This window comes from Equus asinus, chromosome 8 (assembly GCF_041296235.1).
Source record: "Equus asinus isolate D_3611 breed Donkey chromosome 8, EquAss-T2T_v2, whole genome shotgun sequence".
Classification (NCBI taxonomy): domain Eukaryota; kingdom Metazoa; phylum Chordata; class Mammalia; order Perissodactyla; family Equidae; genus Equus; species Equus asinus.
The window spans coordinates 16402715-16418575 of NC_091797.1; the positions used below are offsets into that span (position 1 = coordinate 16402715).

The 15861-nt window shown below is 35.2% G+C and overlaps 1 protein-coding gene across 1 annotated transcript; it reads left to right on the forward strand.

Annotated features, from left to right (window-relative positions):
- The first annotated feature begins 9249 nt into the window (after positions 1–9249).
- Positions 9250–10228, forward strand: DEFB113 (defensin beta 113). Its single transcript, XM_044776838.2, has 2 exons — positions 9250–9307; positions 10017–10228. The coding sequence occupies exons 1-2, from the start codon at positions 9250–9252 to the stop codon at positions 10226–10228; spliced, it is 270 nt and encodes an 89-aa protein (XP_044632773.2).
- The last annotated feature ends 5633 nt before the right edge of the window (positions 10229–15861 follow it).

Sequence of the window (15861 nt, forward strand, 5' to 3'; positions counted from 1 at the left end):
GATACTCACTGGCAATTTGAGCCCACATTGTTGAATACAAGATGCCAATTTTACAACTATAATAAGAAATTATATTCTTGACCATTAATCATTTGTGTTGGCCTGACAAGTGTGTATTTTCCCCATAGACAATTTACATGAGAAATCAAGCTATAAGGAATTTTCCTTATGAGAAAAGAATAAGAACAGTTGGAATTAGAGAAGTTTGAATGTTAAGTAGCATCAAAAATGAAGGCCTGATGTTTTCACATCCAAGATAAATTTACTGCTACCAGGTAGGAGCAATATTCACATCAACATACATATATTCCCCAGAAAGTTGTTTGACAGGCATGATTAACTTTGGTCTCATGTGGCTTTGCTTCTCCACTTTCACCTCTAAGTATAGATGTTTTTTGATTAAACTTGTCCTCCTTTAGATGTGTTGCTGTAGAGAGATCGTAGGCAAAATGTTTGGAACATAAGTCTTAATGTCACACTGCTTCGAGTCAGATGGTCTGGGGGCTAGTTGAGTGGTATTCTTGCTAGTTGTGTAACCTTGAGCAAGTTACTTAACTTGTCCAAGTTTTGGTTTCCTTCTGTGTAAAATGGAGGTAGTAGCATCCGGTTTTCCAGTTTGTAGCGCAGTGCCTGGCACATATCAATCACTCAATCAATGTAAACAACAGTACTTATGTTAAATCAGATTTTAATCACCTATTTCTCACTGGAGGTAATTTTGTTTCTTTAATGTGACTGCCTATCTTTTGACTAAGCATGTTTGATTTGTATACTTTCTATTTCAGAGAAAAAATGGACATTGCAACCAGTGTTGAACATATGAGTTGAAAGTTTATGTCAAATCAGGTTGGGGATGATATGATGCTACATGTGCACTAAGAATCTAAGGGAGCTGGTTGTGAGACAGAGCATAATGGACCAGATGAACCGGCAGAAGAGAACAGCCAGGAAAAGAAAACAACTGAGATGATTACAAGTCCACCATGCCAGCTGCCTCCTCTCAAAACCAGCTTTTGCTGAATTTACATCTGACTTTTTTTAGTCTTAAAATAAATTCTTCTTTTTTTTTCTTGAGCTATATTGAGTGGTTTGCTCTTTCTTGCAAATAATAATTTAGACCAGAATGGAGCAAAATTTTTGATGACATTTCTCTAAGTGTGTATGTGTGTGTCTTGGCAGACGGCCTACGTATATCACATGGTGCATTCAATTGCCACCCATAGTAATCAGATCAATCAACAGCAGGCATCATATACTCATGAGCTAAAAGACACCAGTTCAAAGGAAAAATCACATAATCTTTCAAAGTTTGGATGCAAATTATTGAGATGATGACATTCAGTTATTAAAAAAAAAAGTCTCAAGAATGATTGATTATTATTGCTTTGACTTATAGTTAATGTATTAGGAGACAAGAAAATTCCAAATTTACACCCCTTTTCTTATCTTTTTCAGAATTTTTGCCTGTATGTGTCTTGGTTTCTAAACCAATTTCCTTTCCACATTCAAGCTTGAGACCTCATATCATTGGGCAAAATCATACTTCAAAAAAGAAAAAATCCTCAGAGATTTCTGCTTCTGGTAATGTGACAGAGAAAAAGATAATTCAAATCCATTATTGCTATGAACAGCCAGAAGTTTTACATAAAATGCAATTTTAATATTGTTAATTATCTAATTATGTTCATTAGAATGAGATAGCTTTACATACTAGATGAACGAAGAAACCAAAATCTAAAGTGACAAAGGCAAGAGGTGAGGTGGAGGTAGGGAAAGTGCAACCAAACTCAGCAAAAGTCATGAGGTTTCATACCTAAGCTATGAGATAAATAGTCATAGTTCTATGCAAGACACTGTTTATGATAGTGACATGAAACATTATAGCTGTCATACAAGGTAATATGTAGAAATTAAGTGTGAACTTAATGGATATCCCATTTGGGGTCCTTGAGAAATGAGTTATTAAATTGGCCAGGAAAGAGGAGCCCAGACTTCAGCTGGAACAGCAATGATAGTAACAGAAGCATGGGAGAAAAGTGGCCTCCAATATGGAAGATGAGAAGTTCAAAATCAGTAAAATAGCGATGAAAATCAGAGCCACAAAGAGACCGCAGAATTGTAAGTAAACACACAAGGTAGTGAAGATTGACTAGCCACTTCAAAGGAGAACATATGGGCCATCAAGCAGCACACAGAAGCCACAGCAGGACCCTGCAGAGGACAGGAGAGACCTGTGGGCTGCGAGTTCGAAAGTAGAATGTCTGTGTCTCAGAGACACACTGTTCAATAACTTTCACCCACATGGTTTTACTATATTTCCACAGATAATTACGGAAGCTGGGGAGATAGTTTAAAAACAAGGGAGATAAAAGATTTCTAAACGAAAAGCAGAGACTCAGAAATCAAAACTTAAAACCACTAGGCAGTAAACCGCCAGGGAATCATTACCAAAATTAACATCCTTGAAACTACTAAGCTTTGGATAACAGCATTCAGGTTCCCTTTCATTTCTTTGAGATCTGTTGATGAAGTTTTTCATCTGCAGTCTTGCTCAACAAGCCAAAGATTAAACAGTCTTCTAAGTTTCAATAAACTAAACTATGAGCCACATAGGTGGACCATAAATATAAAAATAAACTGTTAATATGCATATGTCTCTCCTACCACTCTAGAGGGCTTCATATATATATAATCTCATTGTTTCTTACTTTAAGAAACCTCACCCGCCATGGAAATTTATTTCTAACATGTTCCTTCTTTTTGAAGTGCAAGTGCCAATATAAGTAAGTAAGAGTAAGTAACTCTTCCTACAAGTAAGAGTAATATATTTATTGGAATTTTTCTTTGAAATCTGTAACAGGGCATTCCTGAAGTTCTGTCCAGATTACTATGTATGATCCAAGTAAATATGGAACAAGTAAAGTAGTGCTGATAAAGAATCTAGGACTAATTCAGCAGGACATGGCTAAACTTGTTTCCAGGATTGTTAAGACTGAAAGAGTTTAGAAAAAGTTTAGAAGGAGTTTAGAAGGAGTTTAGAATTGCTAGATTATGGGCAGGACAGTAACCCTTTATCTTTTAACATCTTTAACTCTAACTTGAAATATACACCTAAATTGAAATTACTGTTTTATTTTTACTGGTAATATCTCTTCCCTAATACATATTCTTGTTAAACATTTTCCTCTGTGTCTTATAGGCAAAAAGCTGAAGCAAGTCGAACCCTTCTATCATCAATTTTTTTTTCTCTCTGAACTGCTCCTCGCCTCACTGACTAGAAGAGAGACTAACTGGAGAACCCCATTTTCCTGAAAATTATGGAACCAAAACTCATTTCATACTCTTGGGTTTTATTCCAACTCCCACCACAACAAAAATATACATTGATGATGGATGAAAGGATAATTGTCACTGCAACAATGCACCTCTATTCTATATTATCACCACTCCTAGGGGGAGGGTCTCCTTTTCATTTGATGGCATGGTTGAAGTGACCAATAGCACAATTCCGATGGAGTAAGTGTCTGCTTACATGACATGCTCTAGGGCCTTGATATTCAAAGTGTGCTCCACAGACCAAGAGCATTTATACCCCAAGAGAGCTTGAGTTTGTAAGCCGTGGAGCATCTCTGCCCTGGCCTATACCTACTGAACTGGAATCTACATTTCAACAAGAACCCAGGGGATTCACATGTACATTAGAGTTCAAGAAACACTGTTAGCAACACATCAGAGCTGTACCCATCTACTAATCACTCTCTATATTCTTCCCTCCCTCCTCTTCCTCTCTTTTCTTCTCCCCCTCTTTCCTTTCTCAAGTATTTATTCTAATCTCTCAATTAATCTGAAATTTCCTGTATGGGAGTTTGTTTTTTTCTGTGTGTTAGATGGCAACACTGTTGGGGGATGTGAACGTCCCTAAAGTGCACATATCATGAGATAAAAGGAAAACCCTCTGCTCTGAACTCCCACATGTCTCAGTATGTCATGTTATCCGATTGTTCTTTGAGAAAGTACAGAGAGTCCAACTCGAGGCTGACTGGAAGCTGGCAGGAGAGGACAGACAGATATCAATGATCAAGGGTCTGACAACGGGTCAGAACCTCAGGGACAGGCTCTCCTTATCTGTAGTCAGCCCTGAGAGGTAGGAGTTTAGGCAGGTTCAAAGTGAGGAGAACCGAGCAAAACCATGGGGAGAACAAAGAGCAAGAACATGCATACGCAGCTCAGAGAGAGACTTTATCTAAGCCACCATATTTTCCCTCACAGACCACTGGCAGTCTTCTCCAAAATGACCTCCCTCCCTGACTCTGCCTGCACACCCTTCCAAACACTTCTCTCACCAAGAACCAGAGTGGATTCATAAACTCTTAAAATGGCTTTCATCAAACATATAAAATCCCCCACTTCACCATGGCCGAAAAAGCCCAGTAAGAAGGAGCCTTGCTGTTCCCTGTCCTCCCCTCACCACTTGCCTAATTGTTCACTGAGAGTCAGCTCACTGGCCTGCTTTTTGTTCCTCATGCACACGATGCTCTCAGGAATATCAAACTTTGTCCCTCTGCACTAGACATCCTTTGTTGGCCATCCCCCTCTCAAGACGATGAAGTCATCCTTGATCACTTATTACAATCCTCGCTTGATAGTCACTCTCTTCCAGCACTCTATTGAATTTTATGAAGAGCAATTCATATATGAAACTTAAGCTCCAGGCACGGCTGTGACCATGCTCACCTTGCTTACTATCTTGAGTTGTGCCAACAAATAGTAAGAACTCAGTAATTTTTAAAGTTATTGCTGAGTGCTTTCTTTGTCAACTTCTTGCATTATTTCATTTAATATGCAGTACAACCCAATAAATTTGATGTTAAAATCACCATTTTTATAGATAAGGAAACTGGACCTCAAAAAGATCACCTAGATAGTAAAAGCAAGCCTGTGATTCAATTCCAGATTTTTCTAATGTCAAACAATAGGCTAATTCTATGTCCTAAAATCAGTCAGTCTGGTCAAAGGGTACTCGATGGGGGTGATTTGTCAAGGGGTACCAGACGGAGGTGATTTGTCAAGGGTAGGGATGCTCAGAACTAGGGAACTGTATTGAATGGACTTTGGAAATACTTTATACATCTTGCTTCTTCATTTCTCAGAGTCTGTGGACCACTTTCAAAGGGATGTGAGCATGCAGTTGACAGCTCTCTATATTCTTTAGTTTGGTTTCAGCTCCTAAAATAAATTCTTACTTGTGTGACCTTATATTAGAAGCTATTTTCCCAGATGTATTTGATTATGGTAATTTCTTACAAAATAGAGGCTTTGCAGTAGGGCCCTTGCGTGGTAGAAAAGGGAAGAAAAATTGGGTTTTGCCTGTAACACCATTGAGGGACATATTTCTATAAGGACTGAGGAAAATATAAATATTCTCATATTTAATTTTTTCAATTGTTTTATTCCTACTCGTTTTTCTTTCTATCTTTAAATACAGTATGTCTCTCTCTCTCCATGTGTATATATACTCACACACAAATATACCTTTAATAAATGTATATATAAATATAAATATAGATAATATTTTCTCCTCCATAGGCCATCTCCTGACTTGAAAGATTAGTTTAGGTCAGATTAAGTAGCCATCTTGCATTATTTAATCTTTACATCATCTATGCAAGGTGACTAATTTTATTCCTCGTCCCCCTAAGAAAGCTGAGACTCAGAACAGAAACACACTTTGCCCAAGGCTCGCATGGCCAGAAAGTAGTAAAGTCGTATTTATACAGGTCAGTCTGTCCACACTGCTACACTGCTTTACTAGAGGGCTTGCATATATTCATCCAGGGGCATTCATGTTCTCCTGGGCTTTCTGACAAGAAAAATATGCTTTATTCTGCATTCCAGGCGTCACTTAATCAGAGCAATGCAAGAGATGAGCCTGATTGTACAAATGGATGAAATGTCATAGATGAGTTCATGCCTGACAAAAGCACAGAATGTGACTAAATTGGTGGTATCAGACAGGGGTAAACATCAGAAAGATTTGGGGGTATATTTAAAAGTGCAATTTTCTGAACCAGATTCCTAAATAATGACAGGACAATATTCAGGGTAAGGCCAGAAGAAGAACATGCAGGGGTGCTGCCCAGGAGTGTGTATGTTTTTAGTCATCCCAATTGATTCTAAAAATTATGAAGTTCCAATAACCACTGATTCAGCTAATCCTTCTACTGTTTCTAAGCGTGAATTCGCCCTTTCCTTTTAGAGTCAGTCAATCATCTGCCATTTACTAAAGCTTAAACAATCTTAGTGCTATGTTTTAAACAGAGATATAAAAAATCAGAGAAACTCATTATTGCCTTTCAGAAATTTGTTCACTCACAAATTCATTGATTTCAGTGTAGTGGATAAGAACATGGGTTCAAGAGTCTGACTACTTTGGTCTCTAATGTCAGCCATGGTAATTACTGGCACAGCAACTTTGAACAAGGTGTTAAATGCATGCCTCTAAACCTCATCTACCTCACTGTGCAATGATGCCAGTAAGACTAATATCTATTTCATAAGATTGTTGTTATGTTTAATTGAGATAATTAATGTAAAGTGTTCAGGAAGTAATTGATATTTAGTAAGTGTTCAAAAAATATTCACTATTATGTTGGGCATTGAGTAGGAACCAAGCCTTTTGCTAAACATAAAATATAAAAATATAAAGTGGAGTTGCAAAGAATATCTGTGTGTATAGTCTATATGCTTTTTCAGGACATTTCCGTCATCATTGTCTTTTATACAAGCCATAGTTAGAGCTGTAAATCATAATTACTAATTGAAGCTTAGGAAGACAGAGCTTTTGTTCCCCCAATCATCTTCCATACCCCAAAAAGAGAAAGAAATGGATGAACTGCTCTCTGAGCCCTTAGGATTAGGTACTGAATTACGTATCTGCCTTTCACTTTCTCAGAAGTGTCACTTTCTAAAGTTTTCTAGATAGATAAGTGATGGATACTACAATTGCTACTATAATTTTGTTTTACTCTTCACTCAGTAAGTATGTATTAAATATCTATTCTGTCCTAGGCTTCATTGTAAAACTGTCAACATCCCTGCCCTCATGGAGTTTACATTTTAGTGAGATGTGGCAGTTAATAACAATAACAATAGTAGTAATAGTAACAATAATTATACCAAATTATATGAATAAATAATAAAACAAACAAGCCAATAATGAGCCAAATTAATTTCAAATACAGACAAATGAATAACACCAAAAAAATTTGGATGAAGCAAGGGTCACTATTATTATTAGAATAGTCGCCAAAAACGGCTTCAAAATCTTCTCTAATAAGATGACATGTTAGTGGCAGAGATCAGGAAAGTAAGAAAAAATCAACTGTGATTCTGGGTAAAAGAGTGAGGGACTGCAACTGGAAAGAAGCAATGTGATTGAAATGTTTCATAATAAGGCCTATACCTGTCCCCCTAAAGAAAAGGTTTTATTAGCAGAAATCTAGAATCTGGATCTCTCCCAAATTAAGATGTAAGTTATACATTTTAAGCAATAAATCAATAAATTAACTTCTCTCCTATGCATCCAGCTTGTTTCTACTTATGTCATTTCCTTGGAAAAATTGAAATGATAGTCACTTGAATCTTTATCTTTGTCCTGTGTGATTGAGATGTCACTAGTCCCAACTTCCCAACTTCACATTTGAGCAAAGAGGGAAAAGACCATGCAATTTATAAGAGTTTAGCTGATGTTCCAACTTGATAGGAGTGGCCGGTTTTCAACAGATGAAATGGGTACCACTATACTGAAGCAAACAAATGGGCCACCTTTGCCTAGGTCATCTTCTCATCCATCCATATCATTGCTATGATAATGCCTGGATTTTTAATTTTCTAATGTATTTTTCATACACGCTATTTTGCTCTGCTTACATACAATAGGTCTTATTAAATCTCCAGCAGTTTAAAGGGTTCTGTTTGATGCTTTTAGAAAGAGGATATTGAGACAATAGATTTTCCATGGTTTGGCTATAAATATATAAGTACTTTCCAGATAAGAAATGAAGCACAGAAGTAACAAGAAGATTAGATTACTGCTTTTAAAACTCAGATTATAGAATACTCTTATAATTTGTTTTTCTGCAATGACAGAGGGAGTTAGAACATAAATCATTGAATTGCAAGGATACTTCTTTTTGGATTTTCATATCCAGCCAAATTGTTTATATTTATGTGTCAATTACTAATAAATCATTTTTCACATACGTTATCTATTTAATTCTTAACATAAACCTCTAAGTATGGCGGTCCTACCAATCCAGTCCTCAAGGAGAGAATCTTGAGGCTCAGTTAGTGAATATTTATCCCAAATGTGCAGCTGGTAAACAGAGGAATCCGATCTCAATATTAGTTTTCTGTATCTAAATCCAGTGCTCTTTCAACTTTTAACACACTGCTTTCTTCTATGAATGAGATAATCTTATGACTGAGTCATTACATGGTATGTAAAGAATTATACTGATTATTGTTGTAGCATAGCTAAGATAATTTTTAATGTAATAGTACTTGAACTGTATATTTTCTGTTTGTAGAAAAATTAAATTCCAGAAACAGTGCCTGGATCAGGCCATGTGTAAAGAGAGTAACTTCACATGATGAACACCCCTACTCAGTTATGAGAGTGAAGAAGGTGGAGGCTGTGAGTATGGACTCTGACATCACATCACCTCAGAGTCCATCTCAGCTCTACCAATCACTGAACGTATGATTTGAGGCAGTTACACAATCCCTTTGCGCCACAGTTTCCTTAATTGAAAAATAACAAGTTTTTATGTCATAGAATTTGTCATGAAGATTAAACTAGTTAGTCCATGTAAAGGGTTTAGAACACTGCCTTGCACATAACAAAGGCTCAAAAAAGCATACTGCTGAAAATATCAATGATATGATTACATGCTTTCAATTAAGCAATTAAAGAAGACTTTAACCCCATTATTTGCTTGTGTAACTGAAAATGAGTTCACATTTGGCTCACTGAGGTCATAACAGAAGGAAGTCCCCTCTTCTGCTTGTTGCTATTTCACAATACTTACATGAATATGCACTCAATCTTGAAAGGCGGCATTAATCAGAATAGTAATCACCTTGAGAAGGCTATAAAAAGAAGAGTTCATCTTTCTTTTATGAAAGAATAGCACAACTCTCAGACATTTTGAGCTCTGCTTTAACCTTACTCAAATAACTATATCAGCAATGAAGATACTTTGTATTTTCCTGACCTTTGTCTTCACTGTGTCCTGTGGTCCATCAGGTAATATCTGTTAACATGGAAAAGGAGGGAAGGGCAAAATTTTTTTTCATAAAGGCTTTATTCTGGAAAAATAAAACAAATAAATTATTGTTAGGAGACTCCATATGAACTCATAATGCAATTCACTCTAATAATATTGCATGGCAGAAGAAATGAGTAGAATCAATAGTTGAAAAGATAATGGGGAAAAAAATCCCAAGATGCAGAATTAACCTGTTTATTTTGTTGTTTTGTTTGATGACTCTATGACTCCTTACATGCTTCTACTGCCTTCTCTTTTTAAATTCAATTTACTGAACTACTATTGTGGTGGTTGTCAAAATTAAGCTTTCTACAACTGGCTCAGTAATTGTCGGGGGATGGGGGATGGGTTGTTGGAGGTGAATGGCTATTTAGAGCACAAAACATGTAGACTATTTTTTCCATATCCTTTCCTCTTTACTCTTGAGGAAGCATGCACAGATTAGATATTTAAGGATATTCTATCTACAAAAAAAAATAATAAAGCTAGTGGCAAAGGAAATATTGTTGGATACACATGTATAGTGTACCGATTTACAGGAGATAAGATCTAAACTCTCAATACGGTTGCCTGGGCATAATTTCAGAAACAAAATGATTTAACTCTATAAACAACTTTAGTTATCTAGCTAGCTAGCTATGCAAGGGGATTAAACCTGGCTACATGATCATAACTACTTTTTCCTAGTTTCACAGAAACAAACAAGAGAAATTGCAGAGAGAAAAAGAGAATGTTACCTTGTCCGTGGTGCTTGTAAGACTTCGTGCAACACCTGGGAATACATATATAATTTCTGCAATATTGAGCCCTGCTGCGTTGTACGGGAATACCGAAAGCCAACCCCTAAAGGCGTCAGTACTACAGCTTATACAGATGTAAATTATAATTATCCTGCATAGCACTACATTGTAACAATATTATTAATAAAAAAGAACTTTCTACTTTCTATAAATCTATTTCATGTGGATGTCCTCTGGCCTTCTGGATGACACAATTATATCATGGCAACTAGTGAGTTCAATGTTGAATTAGTACAAGAGAAACAAAGAGTGGTAGCCTTTTCATTAAATTGGCAGTTTCCCTCCATTGTATAATGAACACCCTCCTTCCTGAACACTTCCCTTTACCCCTATCCTATTTTTATGCCCTCTGCAGTAGCCTAGTTATTTTCATATCATTTTTTAAGTGTCCCTTTTTTTTTTTTTTAGGGCAAGATTCACCCTGAGATAACATTTGTGGCTAACCTTCCTCTCTTTTTGTTGTTTCCCCCTCAAAGCCCCAGTACATAGTTGTATATTCTACTTGCAGGTCATTCTGGTTCTATGTGAGCCACCACCACAGTGTGGCAACTGACAGGCAGGTGGTATGCTTAGGCAACTGAGAAGTGAACCCCTGCCGCAGAAACAGTGAGTGCCAAACTTTAACCATTAGAACATCAGGGCTGGCTGTCATATGATCTTTTAAGTAGCAGCTCTCAATCACGGTTTATTCTACCTTTCCATAGTTTCAGCAAAAATGTGCTTGGGTCTTGGACACAGTCACATACATGTTAATCACATAATGGGACAGTATTGATAATATAATTGTGAGAAAAAGCAATCAAACAAAACTCAACAGGGAGTAAAATATGATAAGAATAAAAGCAAGTTAAAAACATTTTAAAGGTATATATTTTTCTTATTATAAAATAACAAGAAAATTTAGAAGAACACAGAAATTTCCAAAGATAAAAAGAAAGTCATTTCTAATTCTACTATCCAGAGCTAACTATTTATCATAATCAATTCTGAACATAGGTAGCCAATCCAAGGGTCTTCTCTCCTGGTCCTTAAGAATTTTATTTAACTCCTTCACCTTATAACTCAGTATGTAATGCTCTGTCCTCGACCCTGTCTTCAATAAACCCATTGTGTTTCCAGTTTTCCACATTAATTCTATCATAATATTGAACTAACGTTAGCATAAACTTTCTTATGAATTATAAAGCTTTCCACCAGTAAATGCTTGGCATTCAGAATTTAAATTCTTTACCGCATGTATTTTTTACCTATAGCTATAGCAAAAATCTAGACAATATACAAATTTAGATCAGAATTCTGATTTAGAGGAAAGGAAAGAAGTTCAGTGAATTTGGGGTTTGAGAGGGAAGAATAATCCCAGTTTTCTTACTTAGAGAAATTGCTGACCAATCATTGCTAATGAAGCAATCATTCATTAGAAAATATAGTAAGAGATGTAGATTTGGAAAGGAATATTTATGACATGATAAGTTTAGACTTTTCTGCCAAATACATGTGTAAAGCTCAGGAAAGAAAAGTGTGTTTCAAATATAGTTTTGAGAAGCGGTTAACTGAAGCAATGAGATTAAATCACCCAAAGGAAGACTACAGATTGAGAAAGAAAAAAGTCCAAAATCCCAAGGAGTAACATTTACACTATGTTAAAGAAAATTGAACTCCACAAAGAAGAATAAGAAGGCTAAGCTAGCCAATGAGAATTCACTCCTAGTCTTTCTGTCTTTCCAGATGAGGTCCCAGATATAGAAGAAAAAAGTTTACCCATTCCCACTATGCTCTGCAGTAATTTTTCACCCACAGTATCGATGAGCATAATGAAATGGTTTTTGTTTAAAGCCATCAAGTTTCAGTACATCAATATTACTCAGAAGTTTGTATAACTTCCAAACCACAAAAGTTTTAAAAAAGAAAAAGAAACAATACATAATGAGTCATAGGCAGGACTTCTGAAATGATAAAGAAGTCCAAAATATCTGCCCCTTCATAAAAACAACAAAACACTGGCAAGAAATTGTCAAATCAACCTTTTAAGTGCTCTGCAAATTAACCACAGACTTGCAAAAACCAATGAGTATTTATTCAAGAAAAAACACTGAATCTCAGAAAGAACAACCAGCTTCGTGGCATTTTAACTGCCCTATTACTCTTCAACTCTCCCCAGCTCCACAGTAGCCTTGAACCAGCAACTTCCCAACCATGGTGTCTGTGAATATATAAAGAATATCTACAACTCAATAATAAAAAGATACATAACCCAATTATAAAATGGACAAAGGACTTGAATAGTCATTTCTCCAAAGAAAATATGCAAATGTTCAACATGCACATGGAAAAATGTTTGACCTCAAAAGCCATCAAAGAAATGCAAATCAATACCATATTGAGTTACCACTTCCAACCCACTTAAAGGGCTATAATCCAAACAACAGACATTTACAAATGTTGGTGAGGATATGAAGAAATTGGAACTCTCATACATTGCTGATGGAAATGTAAATTGGTGCAAACACTTTAGAAAAGAATCTGACAGTTCCTGAAGAAGTTAAGCATGGAGTATTCATTTGACTTTGCAATTCCTCTTAGACATATATGCAAGAGAAACGAAACCATATGTCAATGCAAAAAGTTGTACATAAATGTTCATAGCAGCATTATTCATAATAGCCAAAAGGTAGAAACAACCCAAATGTCCATAAACTGATCGATGAATAAACATTATGTGGCTTATCCATACAATGGAATATTATTTGGCAATAAAATGGAATAAAGTACTAATTCATGAGACAATATGGATAATCCTTGAAAATATTTTCTAAGTGAAAGTAACCAGTCACAAATTGTCACATGTTGTATCATTCCATTTGTATAAAATATCTAGACTAGGCAGATATATAGATAAAGGAAGTAGATTAGTGGTAGCCTACGACTTAGGGAGAGAGGGAGCTTGCAGAAGTGTGATAACTAAAGAATGGTAGGTTTCTTTGGGGTATTAAAATATTCTAAATTTGATTTTGGTGATGGTTACACAACTAAACACCACTGTATTACACACATTGAGTGAGTAAATTGTTTGGTTCATGAATTACATCTCAACGATGTTGTTATAAGAAAGAAGAATATAGGTAAACTTCCTATCAAAAACTACGCTAGTCAAAAGACACTGTATCAACATCGTTAAATATTGAAAAAAATTCTGTCAACTTACAATTCTACTCAGTGAAAAAAGTACCAAAAATGAAAGTGAAATAAGGACAATTTCAAGCAAACAAAACCTGAAAGAACACATTTCCATCAGAGTTTTCTTAAGGAAAAATACAAAATTCTTCCAGTAGAAGGAAAGGTGTACAAGATAGAAATTTGGATCTACACAAAGGAATAAATTGAGTTGGAATTTCTAAATTTATGCATAATATAAAATATCCTTTCCCCAGTTTTTAATCTCTAGAAAAGATAATTACTACTTAAGGCGAAAGTAATAGTATATTGTGCAGTTTATAGCATTGCAGAAAGAAATGAATGACAACAATAGCCCAAATCACAGGAAGGGGAAAATAGAAGCATAGGATTTTAAGGCTCTTACATTATATATGAAAGTTAAAGACGTATATTATAAACTCTAGAGCAAGGATAACAAAATATATAGCCAAAGGGGTAGATAAAATGTAATTATAAAAAATACACAAAGAGGAAAGGAAGGAAAAGAGAATAAAAACAGGGAGAACAAAGAAATCAACAAGGCGGCAGGTTTAAACACAACCATACTATAATTTCATTAAATGTAAATATTGTGAACATGAAATTATGTTAGAGACTGTAAGACAGGATATTGTCATCTATGTCTGCATAATAAATTACCCCCATAAGTAACACCTTAAAATCTTTATTATCTCATAGAGTCTATGGGTAGGTTTCCAGAAACAACTCAGATTGATGCTTCTGTCTCAAGGTTTCTGATGAGGTTGTTCTGAAGCAGGTAACCCGAGCTGTAGACATCTCAATACTCAACTGAGGTTTAATGATGTTTCTAAGCTCACTCATGTGGTTGTTGGAAGGCTTCATTCTTGAGAACTACTGGACTTAGGGCTTCAGTGTTTTACAAGTTGTTAAATAGAAGATCACAGATTCTAACCACATCATTTGGGTCACTCCATAAGGATTCTCACAATGTAGCACCTTGCTTCCGCCAGTATGAGTGATGATAGAGACAAGCAGAGAGAATCAGAGAGAGACAGAGACAGAGACAGAGTGACACATACAGAGAGAGACAGAGAAAGAGACAGAGACAATGAGAGAGCCTATGACTATAACCATAATCTTTTAAATGGTTATATTAAAAAATAAGAAATGTCTCAAACCAATGACTTAAGCTTCCACTTTAAGAATCTAGAAAAAGAAGGCAAATTAAACCTAATTTTATAAAATATATACTTCAAGGAAACCCTTACTTTTACTTAGCAGAAGGAAGGATATAGTAAAATAAGTTCAGCAATTAATTAAATATGAAATGGACATAGAAAAAAATCAATAAAAACAAAAGCTGGTTCTTTAAAAATATTTAAAAAAATGTTTTTCTGAAATCTCTAGCTATATCAAGCCAAAAAAAGAGAGAGCGAGAGAAGGCATAAATGGCCAATATCAGGAATGAAAGATGAGAAATCATTACAGATGCAATAGATATTAAAAGAACAATAAGAGAATGTAATAAACAACATTATACCAATACTTTGATAACTGTTCTGAAAAGGAAAAATTCCTCAAATGAGGTAAACTAACAAGATTCACTAAAGAAGAAATTTACAACTTGAATAATCATATATCTATTTTTAAAAATAATGTCTATGTACAAATCTTCTCACATAGAAAATACCAGGTACAGATGACTTCACTGTTGAATTTTTCCAAATATTTAATAATGAAAGCGTATCCGTTATACACAAATACTTCTGTACAAAAGAATAGGAGCAAATGTTTCCCAAATGATATGTGGAGGCCAGCATTACCCCATACCAAAACTCAAAAAAGAAATTACAAGGAAACTACAGACTGATGTTCCTCACGGACATAGATGCAAAAATTCTTAACAAAATATTATCAAATAAAATATAAATTTAGTTTCACATTCAGAAATCAGTCAGCATAATTCCCCATATTACAAGAGGAAAAAGCAAAAACATGATTATTTCAATAGAGGCAAACAAATGTTTGAAATAAATGTAATACCCATCATGATAAAAACTCTTGGCAACCAGAAGTAGAAGAGAACTTTCTCAACCTGAAAAAAGGTATCTATGAAACATTTAACAGCAAACATCATTCTTACGGTCAAAGACTGAGAATGCATTTTCCCCAAGATCAGGAACAAGGTGAGTACGTTCACTCTCACCACTGAAATTCGACATTGTAAGAGAATTCCAGAAAGTGCAACAAGAAAAAAATAAAGATATGCAGATTACAAATAAAAACAGAAACAATGTTTATTTGAAGAGCATGATTCTCTAGTAATTCTAAGGAATCTAAAAATGAAGACCAGAGAAGTAATAATTGAATTTAGCAAGGTTGTTGATACGAGATCAATACAAAAATCAATTATATTTCTGTAAACTAGCAATAAATACTTGCAAAATGAAATTTTAAAAATACTGTATATGAAAGTATCCAAAATAATGACAAAATTAAGGATAGAGATAGAGATATATGCAATACCTCCCTATACATTGAAAACTACATTGCTGAGA

What these genes read in the sequence shown, in the direction of transcription:
- DEFB113 (XM_044776838.2), top strand. Translation starts at nt 9,250, where the DNA reads ATGAAGATACTTTGTATTTTCCTGACCTTTGTCTTCACTGTGTCCTGT. An exon ending in TGTGTCCTGTGGTCCATCAG is followed by an intron (nt 9,308 to 10,016) that starts GTAATATCTGTT and finishes ACTTTTTCCTAG; the next exon opens with TTTCACAGAAACAAACAAGA.